The following is a 16,961-nucleotide window of genomic DNA, read 5'->3' as shown; positions in this document are numbered from 1 at the left end:
TCACAAATCAGAAAATAACAGACATATTTGATATCCCTGTAATCGTAACAACCTGTACAATACAGTGAACACATTATTTAGGGATAATCGGTAAATGGCATAAAAAAAAATTGCAATTGTTTTTTTTCTCCACTAAACCCATAAAAATGTAAGAAAAGTGGAATGTTAAGGCCGTGTTCACATGTCGTGTAAATGCTACATTTTTTCTACCGCTTTTTATCTGTATGCTCTATTAGGTCATGTGGATGTCAGGCAGGGGCAACTTGCTTTGTCCCCTTTATGTGAACCAGAAGGAGAATTGCTCTGTAGAAGTCATCCCTCCTCCTGCAGGATTGAGTTATTCATGGAGGGCTCCAATGTGAAAAGTTGTCCTGATAAGAAAATTCCATTAAATTAAGTTTAATGCTTAAATTTGAGTTCTGTAATGTGTGTGATTGCAAAGGGGTACTTTTATCAGAAAAGAAAAAAAAATGACCAGGTCTAAATTGTATGGAGCACATATTTCTGGGGTCTCCACCACCTAGTTACAGCAATATCTCCAGGCAACAACATTTGATAGATTGAAAGCACCACTCCAGCATTTTTTGTTATTTCTTTCCTGGCGTGGTGCCACTAATCTAAGGTCCCTGACCCTAGTAGGTTACTCACCATCCGCAGCTCATCCGGTGATTCTCCAGTCCTGCGCAGTCCTCTTGTGACCGCTACTTTTGACTGACCAAAAGTCACAGCTAACGGTCACATGCTCTCAGTTTAAGCCTATGAGGGACTCATTCTGGCCTCGTTCTGGCTCTCATAGACTTACATTGAGTTATGACTTCCGGCTAGCCCAGCAAACACTGGAGCAATCTGGCAGGTCACAACCTACAGAAGACTGCTGGAGCGGAGCCAATAACAGAAGAAAATGGTGGCTAGTGAGTACAATACCAGGGGCAGGGATTAGTGATACCACTCAAATGCTGACATAAATAAAAAAAATGAGGGGAGTGGTGCTTTAACAATATGAAAACTTGAGTTGGTGGTCAGCACTGTCCAATGCCCCATCTTGAGCCGATTACTAGGGGAATTACAGTGATCTAATGTACTTTTCTATTGACTACAGTAAAAGATACTGTACACAAGCCCTCATGATGTCAGGGGACAGTGATTTTGTGCAGGATATAATGATAATATCTAATGATTTAACCATGCATTATATGATTCTATTACTGTGGAGGCGTCATCAACATTTTTTCCAAAGAGCCTCCACCAGTTTTGATCTGGTCCTCGGAGCGACAGGCGCCTATGTGTTGCCATACAACTGTGTTTACACCATGCAGCTACATTACAAATTGCCTTCATTTTTATCCCAGTGTTTTCCTGTGCAATAACTTTCTTTTTTCCTTATAATATTGCTACACAAGGCTTCAGAAAGGGATTTATTTTCCCCAAGGATCCTTTTTTACTCTGCTCTTAATGCACCTGAAAGCTAGAATAATCAGTGAACCAGAAGAAGACATATCTTACTTTCTGTGCCCCTGTATTCATGCTCCCGCACTCCTAGTGCACAGATACAAAGGAGCATCCGGTTCTATCCTCCGTGTGTTTAGTTGGTCTCCTATCATATTCGCTGTGTGTGATCCTTTATACCACAGACAGGAAAGCCAGAAACAAACAGAATGTGGCCCATAACAAGCTAATGCCAGATGGGGGATTGGAGGAGGGAGGGCCAAGGGAAATTTGGCGTAATGAGATTGTCATGGAAACACAAATCTAAGTGCCTTTTTCCTGAGTGAAAAGCACCTGAAATTAATTTTACCTGTAACACCTTGTGGGGGAAGCTCAGAGTCACTCGCTTCAATCACCGGTTGCATTGGTTGTTATTTTTTTCCCCTTTGTGGAATTTGGAAATCCATGATGAAACCATGGTAAGAAGACCCTCTGCCGTGTATTAGCTCGTTACTACTAGTGTGTGTTATTAAATGACCTAACCTTTGGATCATTTGGACTAGTTTTCTAACTTTTTGTGTATTTTTAAAGCCATTTATCAGAAAAGTAATTAGTAATAATCATCCATTTTGTATTGACAGGAAACAAGAGCTTTCCAACTCTTCAGAAGTTACGCTACCCGACCGTCCCCTGTCACCTCCGGCTACAGCTCCCCCAACAATGAAGGTAATAGTTAACGTTCTTTTAACCAATCTTGATGCTTGATGATGATAATGATTATTTTTATTGTGCAAATGTCTCAGATTTGCTAATCTGATAACTTTATATAGCAAGAATCTATCAGGCCTTTTATAAGTAAAGTTTTGGGATTTTTTTAAGCACATGATGTCGTTCTAGTTTCTAATATAATTTCTTCGGTAATACAATATTAAAAGAATTAAATTATATATTAAAATTACAATGCAGAAATTCTGGGGACATAGTTAAATGTGCGTAGCTTTATGTACATATTCAACAGAGTAATAGATAATGTATGGATATATAGAACGCTATGTATACCGACTTCGTAATATGGAAAGAGACTCTTCGCATACCCTAGATTGGCAGAGACTGCCCATTAGTCAGACCTTAAGGGGGACCTTTACCCCTAAGTGTATAATCTCAGTTATGGAAACAGTGTCTAAAACCATGGACTAATATAAGTTTAATTTTGTCTTTTTTCTTGTAGCTTTTCCATAAAATATAAATGTTTGCATGCATCCATTAGAGATCCTGTGCTATATACAATATGCCATGTTAAGGGAGACCGTTCTTTCATTTAACTTTTCAGAATAAGCTATCATGTTTGTTCATGGCTAATAAAACCTTTTGTGTCCATTAGACAATTTGTATCCTGCATTTTCTCCATTTTTTTTACCTATGCAGAGTCTATCTTTAATTAATTAATAGTGATGAGCGAATATACTCGTTACTCGAGATTTCTCGAGCATGCTCAGGGGTCCTCCGAGTATTTTTTAGTGCTCAGAGATTTAGTTTTTCTTGCCACAGCTGAATGGTTTACATCTGTTAGCCAGCATAAGTACATGAGGGGGTTCCCTAGCAAACTGGGCAACCCCCACATGTACTTATGCTGGCTAACAGGTGTAAATCATTCAGCTGTGGCAAGAAAAATTAAAACTCAGAGCACTAAAAAATACTCGGAGGACCCCTGAGCATGCTCGAGAAATTTCGAGTAACGAGTATATTCGCTCATCACTATTAATTAGTAATTGACTCTAAATTAGTAGGAGGAGACATAGCTGATGTGATGTCTCCCATAAAATAAACACATAAAAAGAGGGGTTTCACTTTTTTCCCTTTAGAAGTTCACAGACAGAAGCAGTAGAAGCATACACAGCATTATACAGCAGTACTAAACTGTGTTGCTGTGATTCCTCCACTGAGAAAGTTATGAAACTGAAATGAAACTGCAGCACAACCTCTGTCTCTCTGCCTCTGCTTGTTTTCTATCTTGTCTGTCTTGTCTTCAGCATGGAGGAATTAAACTATTGATTTGGAGTGAATGATGGCTTAATCCCTTCAAGTCGCGGCCCTTTTTCGTTTTTGCGTTTTCGTTTTTCACTTTCTTCCTTCCCAGAGCCATAACTTTTTTATTTTTCCGTCAATAAGGTCATGTGAGGGCTTATTTTTTGCTGGACGAGTTGTACTTTTGAACGACACCATTGGTTTTACCATGTCTTTTACTAGAAAACGGGAAAAAAATTCCAATTGCGGTGAAATTGCAAAAAAAGTGCAATCCCACACTGGTTTTTTGTTTGGCTTTTTTGCCAGGTTCACTAAATGCTAAAACTAACCTGCCACTGTGATTCTCTAGGTCATTACAAGTTCATAGACACCTAACATGTCTAGGTTATTTTTTATCCAAGTGGTGAAAAAAAATTCAAAACTTTGCTTAAAAAAGAAAAAAAAAAAAAGTGCCATTTTCCGATACCCGAAGCGTCTCCATTTTTCGTGATCAGTGGTCGGGTGAGGGCTTATTTTTTGTGTTTCGAGCTTACGTTTTTAATGATACCATAATTGTACGTATGTTCTTTTGATCGCCCGTTATTGCATTTTAGTGCAATGTCGCGGCGACCAAAAAAACCTAATTCTGGCGTTTCAATTTTTTTTTTCGCTGCGCCGTTTAGCGATCAAGTTAATGCTTTTTATTATTGATAGATTAGGCGATTCTGAATGCGGCGATACCAAATACGCGTAGGTTTGATTTTTTTTTATTGTTTTATTTAGGATGGGGTGAAAGGGGGGTGATTTAAACTTTTATATTTTTTATATTTTTTTCATATTTTGAAAAACATTTTTTTTTTACTTGTGCCATGCTTCAATAGCCTCCATGGGAGGCTAGAAGCTGGCACCACTCGATTGGCTCTGCTACATAGCAGCGATCATGAGATCGCTGCTATGTAGCTGAATTGCAGGTGTGCTGTGAGCGCCGACCACAGGGGGGCGCTCACAGCAGGCTGGCATTAGTAACCATAGAGGTCTCAAGGACCTCTATGGTTACCATCCTGATGCATCGCCGACCCCCGATCATGTGACAGGGGTCGGCGATGATGTCAATTCCGGCCGCCCGGTCGGAAGCGCCGGTTAAATGCCGCTGTCTGCGTTTGACAGCGGCATTTAACAGGTTAATAGCGGCGGGTGAATAGCGATTTCACCCGCCGCTATTGTGCGCACATGTCAGCTGTACAAAACAGCTGACATGTCGCGACTTTGATGTGGGCTCACCGCCGGAGCCCACATCAAAGGGGGAGACACGACATGCGCAGTACATGTACGGCGCATGTCGTGAAAGGGTTAAGGAGGAGATGATGAATTGACTCATAAGTGGGTAAAGAATCTTTATTCTCTGCTATTACAATGATTGTTATATTTGCTTGTACTATTAATTCATGCAAAGTTTAGTCAAAATAATAGTGCCCATTTAAGCAATTAGTTTATTAAATAACCACAAATTAATGTTTAATTGCTCAACCTTTTCCTTAAAAGTGCAGAAGTAGCAGATCCCTATGGAAGAAATCATCAAAGGCTAATGACTCCTTTAAAAACAAAATCATGAAATATATCAGCAACTTTCGCACTCTATTGTTCAAGTATTCCTGAAACCAATGAAACCATATTGTATAGTAGATAACAGTATAAAACATTCACCAGCACATAACACCTAAAATTAAGTACAGGCTACACGAGCACCGGGATGTCGTAAATAATATTTGCAGTAAGAACTCAAATTGGACTCATGTTCTTTGTCATAAGAATATTTTGTAGAATCCAAAGTGGCACTATATGCAAAGTATTAGGCTGGGTTCACTTTGCCTTTTAGTCTATGGTCATTGGTTTTGTCGGGACTTATCTTGGGAGCCCTGGAAAATGGAATTTGGATGCATACTCTGATGGGGCCATTGACCCTAATGATGCCATCACTGTGTGCTTTATCAGACATCATTTTAGGCCTTATCCGCCTATTTGAAGAGTGCACCAAAACCCAGTCAACTACTTCATGAAGCCCAAATTAGATAGGTGGATATGGCCAAAAATAATGTCCACCAGAGCACTATGTGACTTTTGCCTGTATCATTACAGTCAATGGCCCAGGCAGCGCTTATGCCTGAATCCCACCTTCGGTTTTCAGATATAAGCCTCAGTAGAGCCACTGACCGTAGGCTAAAACGCATTGTGAACCCAACCTTAATCCCCCCTAAAGGTATAACTGATATATATCTGTTATTTTGCTACTGTGAGTCAATGCTCTGATCGTTGGCATAGGATTCCTGTTGACGAAAATGTAAACAAAAGTAATAAATGGATCAAAAGTGAGTTATATGGGATTTGATATAAATTTTAGATGAGCCTTGTGTTATATGGGCTCTGCGCACTAAAGCAGAGGCATTGTCAGAATCCATATGAATGGTGATTGGGATATGCTCAGCGACCCCACTCTTTATGCAGTTTCCACTTCGCGGCCTTGTTGTTCATGGTTCATAAACGCTTCCACTTACAGGTGATTGTAAAATATTTAGAAGCAAAGAAATGTCATGAAGTGACTTGTTACATTGGTAACATCCTATTACAGGACCATACTGGTATCAGCGAGCTCATTAAGATGAGACATTTTTTACAATTGGTAGTATAGGCAGACGGCATGGCAAGGGGGATGGATATTATACAACTGTGGCAATGGGACTGAATGGGAAAACCTGAATTCAGTGATTACGAGTTGTCGATACTTTTGTCCATACAGTGTACCATATATTCCCTCTTTGGTGTTACCAGCATCGCCCCTAATATATTAGAGTATGGCTATCCTGGATTACACTCACTGGTGGCTCCAGGTACAAATGCAGTACTTACACTCTTAATATTTGCTGTGTTGGTATCATATTTCCAGAAGTTTTTTTTTGTAAAATTGTCTGGAATAGATTTCATTTCCAGCTTTATTGCATATGATCCAGTCAGAGGTATGTTTAGGAAGATGTACAATTGTTTCACGACAACTAATACTGACAAAATATTCTAAGTGTGTAATTCACTTACATATTAAGTGATAGTTTGCTTTACATAAGTCATTAATGCATACCAAACAATTATAGTCATCCCATGGAATTTTGCATAAAGGTAATGTAGTTTTATACAATACTAGCTGAAGAGCCCGGTGTTGCTTGGGCATAGTAAATATCTGTGGTTAGTTATAGCACCTCACTTCTCTTATTTTCCCATCACCCCTCTCATTTAGCACCTCACTTCTCTCATTTTCTCCCTCACACTTTTCATTTTCCCCCTCACTCCTCTCATTCCCCCCTAACACTTGTCATTTCGACCTCACATCTGTCATTTTCTGATCACTCCACTATTTTCCCTCACTCCTCTCATTTTGCACTCACACCTTTTCATTTTCACCTCACACCTCTCATTTTCCCCTCAGTATATACATGTTTGTTATCTCCCTTATATATAGTATACACCTGTATGTCATCTCCTGTATATAGTATATACCTGTATGTCATCTCCTCCTATATATAGTATATACCTGTATGTCATCTCCTGTATATAGTATATACCTGTATGTCAACTCCCCTGTATATAGTATATACCTGCTGTATGTCATCTCCTCTTTTATATAGTATATACCTGTATGTCATCTCATCCTGTATATAGTATATACCTGTATGCCATCTCCTATATAGTATTTGCCTGTATGTCATCTCCTCCTGTATATAGCATATACCTGTGTGTCATCTCCTCCTGTATATAGTATTTACCTGTGTATCATCTCCTGTATATAATATATACGTGTCATCTCCTCCTGTATACAGTATATACCTGTATGTCTTCTCCCCCTATATATAGTATATACCTGTAAGTCATCTCCCCTTGTATATAGTATATACCTGTATGTCATCTCCTCCTGTATATAGTATATACCTGTATGTCATCTCCTCCTATATATAGTATATACCTGTATGTCATCTCCTCCGGTATATAGTATATACCTGTATGTCAACTCCTCCTGTATATAGTATAGACCTGTATGTCATCTCCTCCTATATATAGTATATACCTGTATGTCATCTCCTCCTGTATATAGTATATACCTGTAAGTCATCTCCCCTTGTATATAGTATATACCTGTATGTCATCTCCTCCTGTATATAGTATATACCTGTATGTCATCTCCTCCTATATATAGTATATACCTGTATGTCATCTCTTCCTGTATATAGTATATACCTGTGTCATCTCCTCCTGTATATAGTATATACCTGTAAGTCATCTGCTCCTGTATATAGTATATATGTGTGTCATCTCCTCCTGTATATAGTATAGACCTGTATGTCATCTCCTCCTATATATAGTATATACCTGTTTGTCATCTCCTCCTGTATATAGTATATACCTGTGTGTCATCTGCTCCTGTATATAGTATATACCTGTGTGTCATCTGCTCCTGTATATAGTATATACCTGTGTTTCATCTCCCCTGTATATAGTAAATACCTGTATGTCATCTCCTCCCGTATATAGTATATACCTGTGTGTCATTTCTCCTGTATATAGTATAAATCTGTATGTCATCTCCTCCTGTATATAGTATATATCTCTGTGTCATCTGCTCCTGTATATAGTATATACCTGTGTGTCATCTCCCCTGTATGTAGTAAGTACCTGTATGTCATCTCCTCCTGTATATAGTATATATCTGTGTGTCATCTGCTCCTGTTTATAGTATGTACCTGTGTGTCATCTCGCCTGTATATAGTATGTACCTGTGTGTCATCTGCTCCTGTATATAGTATATACGTGTGTCATCTCCTGTATATAGTATATACCTGGGTGTCATCTCCTTCTGTATATAGTATATACCTGTGTATCATCTGCTCCTGTATATAGTATATACCTGTGTGTCATCTCCCCTGTATATAGTATATATCTGTGCGTTATCTCCTGCTGTATTAAACCTCATTCACACGTTATTTGGTCAGTATTTTTACCTCAGCATTTGTAAGCTAAATTGGCAGCCTGATAAATCCCCAGCCAACAGGAAGCCCTCCCCCCTGGCACTATATATTAGCTCACACATACACATAATAGACAGGTCATGTGACTGACAGCTGCCATATTTCCTATATGGTACATTTGTTGCTCTGAGTTGTGTGTGGCGACATGCATGTAGTGACTTTTGTGAGATGAGTTTTGTGTGGCGACATGCGTGAAGCAACTTTTTGTGTGTCGAACTGCATGTGACAGGTTAGTGTAGCAAGTTGTGTGCAGCAAGTTTTGCGCGTGGCGAGTTTTATGAGTGGTGAGTTTTGAATATGTGCAAGTTTTGTGAGAGGCAACTTTTGCATGTGTTGCAACTTTTGTGCATGTGGCAATTTTTCCGCGTGTGCAAGTTTTGCGTGTGGCGAGTTTTCCATGAGGTGAGTTTTGCACGTGTGGCTAGTTTTGCACGTGTGGCTAGTATTGCATGTGGCAAGTTTTGCGCGTGGCGAGTTTTGAGTGGCGACTTTTGTGTTTCGACTTTTATGTAGCGAGGTTGGTGTATGTGTGGTGAAATGTGTGCTGAGGGTGGTATATGTGTTCAAGCACGTGGTAGTGTGTGGCGCATTTTGTGTGTGTTCATATCCCCGTGTGTGGTGAGTATCCCATGTCGGGGCCCCACCTTAGCAACTGTACGGTATATACTCTTTGGCGCCATCGCTTTCAGTCTTTAAGTCCCCCTTGTTCACATCTGGCAGCTGTCAATTTGCCTCCAACACTTTTCCTTTCACTTTTTCCCCATTATATAGATAGGGGCAAAATTGTTTGGTGAATTGGAACTCGCGGGGTTAAAATTTCACCTCACCACATAGCCTATGACGCTCTCGGGATCCAGACATGTGACTGGGCAAAATTTTGTGGCTGTAGCTGCGACGGTGCAGATGCCAATCCCGGACATACACACACACATACATACACACACACATTCAGCTTTATATATTAGATATCATGTGCAGTACATGTGCTTCAAAACTTTTTCTACGACCTTCGTCAACCTAAGTATGACTTGAGCCAACCAGGCCTGTGCTTAGGCCTATGGGAACAACTGAAGATGGTGTCTCATTGCTATCTACAGCCTAAACTCTTTGTGACACATTACCCACCAATTTCAGAAAGATCAGCTGACGATCTTATGTGCATGGGATCTTCCAATGCCTCCCCTGGATTAGGCATGTTGGATTTCAATATCGGATACTTTTGTTACCAGGGTAGATAAGTCACCACTACCAGAGGCTTGTGGCTTATTTATCTGTGCCCCTTAAAAACACATTGAATTTTCATGTAAATGGGGACGTTAAGGAAAATGGCTGTCGGTGGAACTACCTGCTCGGCTGACAGCTTTTGGAATTATATGGACATTGGACACCTAAATGATTGCAACCATTCATGAAATATAGTTATTTTATTCTGTACTAAAAATACGTAATTATGTATGGCCAGAAATGCCCTTGCCATTTCAGTTTTTCATAACCCGTAAGCCTCCTGTAAACCGATGTTATAGATCACTGCCTAAAACTAACACCATTGTCATTAATATGCAGTAGGATGTATGTGATTATGGGGCAGAATATGTCCACAGGAAAAGGAGAAGAATGCATAACTTCCCAACTGAATAAATGTACCTTATTTTTCGGACTATAAGACTCACTTTTTCCCAAAAAAATTTCAGGGGAAAACAGGGGTGCGTCTTATAGTCGGAATATACTTACAAGTAGTGTGACTGCAGCAGGAGTCAAGCGATTCTGTTGTGGTCCGACGCTGCAGGGTAATAATCACACTCCCTTCCCAGTGTGGTGCGGCAGTATTCGGCGGTGCTCTGTGGTGCGGGGGCTCCACCAAAATGTTGTGACAGCCCGGAGCCCACCGCACTTCCATTGCTGAGATGGGTGGCCTCCAGGAAAATGGCTGATGAAAGCGGCGCATGCGCAGATTGAGATCTCGGCAACGAGATTTCGTCCCGAGATCTCGGTGCCGAGATCTCAGTCTGCGCATGCGCCGCCCCTGGTGGCCATTTTTCAGGAGGCCACCACATCGCCGCAATGGATCTATGAGGGCTCCGGGTATGCACAAAATGTCAGCAAAGCCCCCGCACTACGAGCACTGCCGAACCTGCCGCACCAGTCTGGGATGGGAGTCATATCATCACCGGACCACCCCCTGTTACCACACTCCACCAGCGCAGCCGGTCCCCCCCAGTAAGCTGAATTTGGACTGTAAGATGGACCCCCATTTGGCACATTAATTTTTTTCCCTATTTGCCTTCTGAAAATTTGGGGTATGTCTTATAGTCCGGTGCGTCTTATAGTCTGAAAAATATGGTATATATGATTCTGCCTCTTTTATTATTAGTTGCGTGATCTATCTAGTCCCCAGCAGTACTGTAGACATGCTATGAGAAAGTGAGTGAAGGACAGAGAGTGAAAAAAATCTGAATTTAAAGGGAACTTGTCAGGTTTACTGAAACACTCTGAAAATCCAGCAAGAGTTCCGTTAATCACTTACAGCGGCACTGGTAACAGCAGGGAATCATTCAGCAAGTTTTTAGTTGCAATCTGAGGACAGCAAGAGGGAAGGGCTGAAACACTTATTGCAACAATGTGCCACTTATTAGGCTGTTTGTTGTTTCAATACAAGGAGTGTTTTATCAGCACCAGATTATCACCACCCGGACTATGTCTCACATTCCTCGTAGACATACCACGCCCCAGCACTGATTTGCAGCTTACTATCACTATATAATGCACATAGAAAGCTTTCTGAGTTTTTAGAGCTCTGCTACACCTAAGAACTTTGATTTTATCATGACTGCTGCACCCATTAAACTTAGTGATCCATCGTTGGAATCAGGAATTCTATCCCTACATCATGCGTCTCTCAGATTAGGTACGAAAACCTAAAGAAATTAACTAGAGTATAAGTTGTTCTGCAGGCAGCATGTATGTACATGTTCACACTTGGCCACTAAACAGACAAAACCCAAGACAAAAGCAAAGTAAGCAAATACCCCACAGTACATAAATAAATAGCAATAGTTCATGAAAACAATATAGGGTACCTGGTTAACGTAATGTTGATTTAAAAAAAGCGTAAAAGCCATTCCACCATGTCACGGAGAACCTATTTGAGGCGGTCCTAACCTCCAGTATTAAAACCTTACCATATGGCAAAATGACATAAATGTGAATAAGGGCTGAGAACGACTGACGAGTGACGACTGTGGTTTTAATACTGGAGGAATTTGGGAATTAATATATGAAATTCTGTTTAACAGCTGTGAAACATGCAGGACAGGGACTCAAGCACCCGATTATAAGTAACGAGTATTGAGCAGTTGTGAGCACCCTTGCCTATCAATATTTTTTATTCCTTGTGGTTCTTTATTGAAGACATACAGTACATACCGCAACTCTTTCTATTCTGAAATCTAAACCGGGACAAAGCAAGAACAGCACCTTGTCGGGGACATAGCACTAATAAAAATCTTACCTCTGATACACAAATCTGTCAGAAATTGTTCTTTAGCAAAAATTTCCTAATGAGGTGTTTGGTGCACCCAATCTTCTTTTTTACTTATCTTCTACCTCCTTTGGTCCCTATAAAGCCAGAGCTGTCAATCAAGGAAAAGGTGGGTGGAAATAGATGGAAAACAAGTAGGTAGAAGGTGCACTAAACTGCTCGGCAACGCCAAGGTTGTACTGAACACCTCAATAGCATATTTAACTTAGGAACAATTTTTGGAAAACAAAGCAATGGATTTGGCCACTAGAAGTTCAATTTTTGTTAGGTGAATGTCCCCTACAAAGTGCCATGCTTGCCTTAAATAGTCATTTTGAGCTTACAGATTCCCTTTAAGAATCAATATATGCTACCTTCTCAAAGATTGGTATTGCGTATTGGCAGAAATTAGCTTTTAAGATTTCTACTATTTAACCAATTAGGAAATTATAAAGTTGATAAAAGTTACCCACAAAGGTCCAAAATTTTACAAAAGCTCGAATACTTCCATAAAACATCTCCTTCATCAAGAACCTTATGTAACGTCTCCTCATTATCTGGACCTAGTTCATCATCCCCTTTCAGGTATGAGTGTGAATACAAGAAGACAGCATGCTTGCTATTCTAACTGGTGACATACTGGTATTTTGAGTTGGAGCTACAGTAATGTTAGGGAGCAAAGTTAAAGGGAATATGTAAGTAAGATTCAGTCCCCCAAACTGCTCATATGGTTGTGCTGCTCTCTGAAGAATAATGTCATCCATACATTTACTGATACGATCTGTTTCTCCCTGACTGAAAAAAATCACTGTTTTAATTCATTTGCAAATTGCCTCTTCTGAGAAAAAGGACTTAACTCTATATCGCCACCTGTTGGAAGTAGCGATCCTACAAGTCACAATCAATCCTTTAACGAGTCATGCAATATGACTTAGGATAAAAGCCAAATCAGTATCTCAATTCGCAGACACGGTGTTTCGGGCTGTTGGCCCTCGTCAGTGCGAAGCATGAGAACTGATTTGGCTAGGTGAGAGGCTCTGGACTGGGGTCTAAGGGGTAACGTTTCTCCTTATGGAGAGTGACATACCAGCTGGCTTGTCAAGGTAAGGAGGCTTATTCGCCGTGCAATGCTCCTCTGGGAAATTGAGATACTGATTTGGCTTTTATCCTGTCATATTGCACGACTCGTTAAAGGGTTGATTGTGACTTGTAGGATCGCTACTTCCAACAGGTGGTGCTATAGAGTTTAAGTCCTCTTTTTCTCAGAAGAGGCAATTTGCATATTTAATTTCCCAGAGGAGCATTGCATGGCGAATAAGCCTCCTTACCTTGACAAGCCAGTTGGTATGTCACTCTCCATAAGGAGAAACGTTACCCCTTAGACCCCAGTCCAGAGCCTCTCACCTAGCCAAATCAGTTCTCATGCTTCGCACTGACGAGGGCCAACAGCCCGAAACATCGTGTCTGCAAATTGAGATACTGATTTGGCTTTTATCCTGTCATATTGCACGACTCGTTAAAGGGTTGATTGTGACTTGTAGGATCGCTACTTCCAATAGGTGGCGCTATAGAGTTAAGTCCTCTTTTTCTCAGAAGAGGCAATTTGCATATTTAATTTCCCAGAGGAGCATTGCACAGTGAATAAGCCTCCTTACCTTGACAAGCCAGCTGGTATGTCACTCTCCATAAGGAGAAGCGTTACCCCTTAGACCTTAATTCATTTGCAAATTAATCTTAAAAGCTCTGGGTGTGATCACAGCACTTCCCAAGCCTCTGCCTCCCTGGCTCCATTCTCTGCCTCTCCTACCAATTCCTTAACTGACAGCTCACGGGATGTAAGGTTGTAAGACTTCCTGAATATCTATGCCATGTACTAAATTCACGATATTCACATATATAAATATTTGGCCATAAGAAATTTTACTCATTGTGCTTGTTATTTTCTGCTTTTACTTTACTATAACGCATTCTCACCATGTACTGCTTAGACGTGACGAGATTTGTAGTCATGCCAAGATATGCCACCATAAAAGCTAGTCACAGATTTCCCATTCCTAATCTTCATTTTCTTAAGAAAAAATATCTACAGTTCATCAGGTTAAGTTTTGATGTATAGTTCAAGCAGTTCCAGAGCTCACTACAAAGCTGCATCATACAATGACTTACTCACCAAAGACTGATATGTATCTCACGTTACCTGAGGCACTGGAGGCTGCACAGCAGTCGGGGAGTTGTCTCCCAGACACAAGCGGTACTGTCATCTTAGTCTGGGAAATGACATTTGTGAAGTCCTGAACATTTTTTATCCTGCCATAACCACACGACTTATCACAATAAATGTCATCCTGCCACTCTGCCAGATATTAGTAGGCCAGAATAAAAGACAGAGGACATGAACAAGATGTATGTAGGAAAGTGTAATGCAGACAGCAGGATCTGTCTGACATTTATGTCTTACAGAAAACATATACAGTACACACATATGTACATATATAGAGTTGAAACCAGAAGTTTACATACACTATATAAAAAGACACATCTGCATGATTTTTTCAATCTCTGACATGAAATCAGAATAAACCTTTCCCGTTTTAGGTCAATTAAGATTACCATAATTATTCATATTTGCCAAATGCCAGAATAATGAGAGAGAGAGAGAATGTTTTAAGGCATTTTTATTACTTACTGCAAAGTAAAAAGTTTACATACATTTCATTAGTATTTGGTACCATTGCCCTTAAACTGAATGACTTGGGTCAAATGTTTGGGATACACTTCCACAAGCTTCTCACAATAGTTGGTTGGAATTTGGGCCCATTCCTCCTGACAAAACTGGTGTAACTGATCCAGGTTTGTAGATCGCCTTGCTCGCACCGGCCTTTTCAGCTTTGCCCATAAATTTTCAATAGGATTGCGATCAGGGCATTGTGATGGCCACTCCAAAACATTGACTTTGTTATCCTTAAGCCACTTTGTTACCATTTTGACAGTATGCTTCGGCTCATTGTCCATTTGGAAGACCCATTTCCACCCAAGCTTTAACTTCCTGACTGATCTCTTGAGATGTTGCTTCAGTATTGCCACATAATCTTCTTTTCTCATGATACCACCTATTTTGTGAAGAGAACCAGTCCCTCCTGCAGCAAAACAACCCCACAACATGAGGCTGCCACTCCCATGTTTCACAGTTGGGGTGTTCTTAGCCTTCCAATCTTCTCTCCCTTTTTCCTCCAAACGTAATGATGGTCATTGTGTCCAAAAAGTTTAATTTTAGATTCATCAGACCACAGGACATGGCTCCAAAAATTAAGGTCTTAGTTCCTGTGTGCATGTGCAAACATTAATATGGCTTTCTTGTTTGTTTTGGAGTAATGGCTTCTTCCTGGCAGAGTGGCATTTCAGCCCATATTGATACAGTATAGTTTCACTGTGGATATTGTCACAATCATACCAGCTTCAGCAATCATCTTCACAAGGTCTTTTGCTTTTGTCCCTGGGTTGATGTACACATGTCGGACCAAAGCACGTTCATCTCTGGAATACAGAACCCATCTCCTTCTTGAGCGGTATGATGGCTGGACATTCCCATCTTGTTTGTACTCGCATATAATTGTTTGTACAGATGAGCGAGGCACCTTCAGGTATCTTGAAACTGTACCCAAGAATGAGCCAGACTTGTGCAAGTCCACAATTCTCTTTCTGATATCTTGGCTCCTTTCTTGAGAATTTCCATTGATGCTACACAAAGAGGCAGTGTGTTTCAGGTGTTTCAGGTGTGCATTAAAATACATCCACAGGTGTGTCTTTAATTAACTCAGATGTTGCCAAAAAAACTTTCAAAGAAGCTTCCAAATACATGACATCATCATATGGGCAGTCGAGAATTCTTTAATGGCATAGTAATACTAGAGTATGTAAACTTTTGACTTTATAGTGAGTAATAAAAACGTCTTAAAACATTATCTCTCTCTCATTATTCTAGCATTTGGCAAATATTAATAATTATGGTAATCCTAACTGATCTAAAACGGGAAAAGTTTATTCTAATTTCATGGCAGATATTGAGAAAAATGCATATGTGTCTTTTTATATAGCATATGTAAACTCCTGGTTCAACTGTACATATATAATTATACAGTATATATACTTATACAGTATATACACACATACATACATATACTTAAACAGTATACACACATATATACAGTTGTGCTCAAAACTTTACATACCCCAGCAGAAGTTTTGGCCTTTTTTCAGAGAATATGAATGTTAACACCAAAGATTTTATCAAACTACTATGTTTTCTCATTTTAAATTATAACAACAACCCAAAATATCAAAACCCTGATCAAAGTTTACATACCTTGATGATTTTGGCCTGATAACATGCACAGAAATTGGCACAAATGGGTTTGAATGACTACTAAAGGTAACATTCTCACCTGTGACCTGTTTGCTTTAATCAGTGTGTGTGCATAAAAGATGAGTGAGTTTCTGGGATTCAGACAGACTCTTGCATCTTTCATCCAGCCACTGCCATTTCTGGATTGTGAGTCATGGTGAAAGCAAAAGAATTGCCAACGGATCTACAGGAAAAAGTAGTTGAACTGTATAAAACAGGAATGGGATACAAAAAGATATCCAAGGAATTGATAATGCCAGTAAGCAGCGTTCAAACTGTGATTAACAAATGGAAAATCAGGGGCGCTGTAAAAATAAAACCACGGTCAGGTAGACCAGCAAAAATGTCGTTCACAACTGCCAGGAAAATTGTTCTGGATGCAAAAAACCCACAAATAACATCAGTTGAAATACAGGACTCTCTGAAAACTAGCAGTGTGCTGTTTCAAGATGCACAATAAGGAGGCACTTGAAGAAAAATGGGCTGCATGGTTGAATCACCAGAAGAAAGCCATTACTGCACAAATGCCACAAAGTATCTCACC

The 16,961-nt window shown here is 40.0% G+C and overlaps 1 protein-coding gene across 4 annotated transcripts in view; it reads left to right on the top strand.

Moving 5' to 3' along the window:
- RAP1GAP2 (RAP1 GTPase activating protein 2) overlaps positions 1–16,961 on the top strand; it is a 1,028,482-nt gene that overhangs the window by 683,501 nt on the left and 328,020 nt on the right. For all 4 annotated transcript variants that reach the window (XM_077294402.1, XM_077294401.1, XM_077294400.1 and 1 more), the window contains one exon: positions 2,067–2,151. In XM_077294402.1, the coding sequence (XP_077150517.1) occupies positions 2,067–2,151 (85 nt within the window). The remainder of the gene's footprint in view (positions 1–2,066; positions 2,152–16,961) is intronic.

This window comes from Ranitomeya variabilis, chromosome 3 (genome assembly GCF_051348905.1).
Source record: "Ranitomeya variabilis isolate aRanVar5 chromosome 3, aRanVar5.hap1, whole genome shotgun sequence".
In the NCBI taxonomy this organism is placed as follows: Eukaryota; Metazoa; Chordata; class Amphibia; order Anura; family Dendrobatidae; genus Ranitomeya; species Ranitomeya variabilis.
This window is presented reverse-complemented; position numbering and strand designations above follow the sequence as displayed.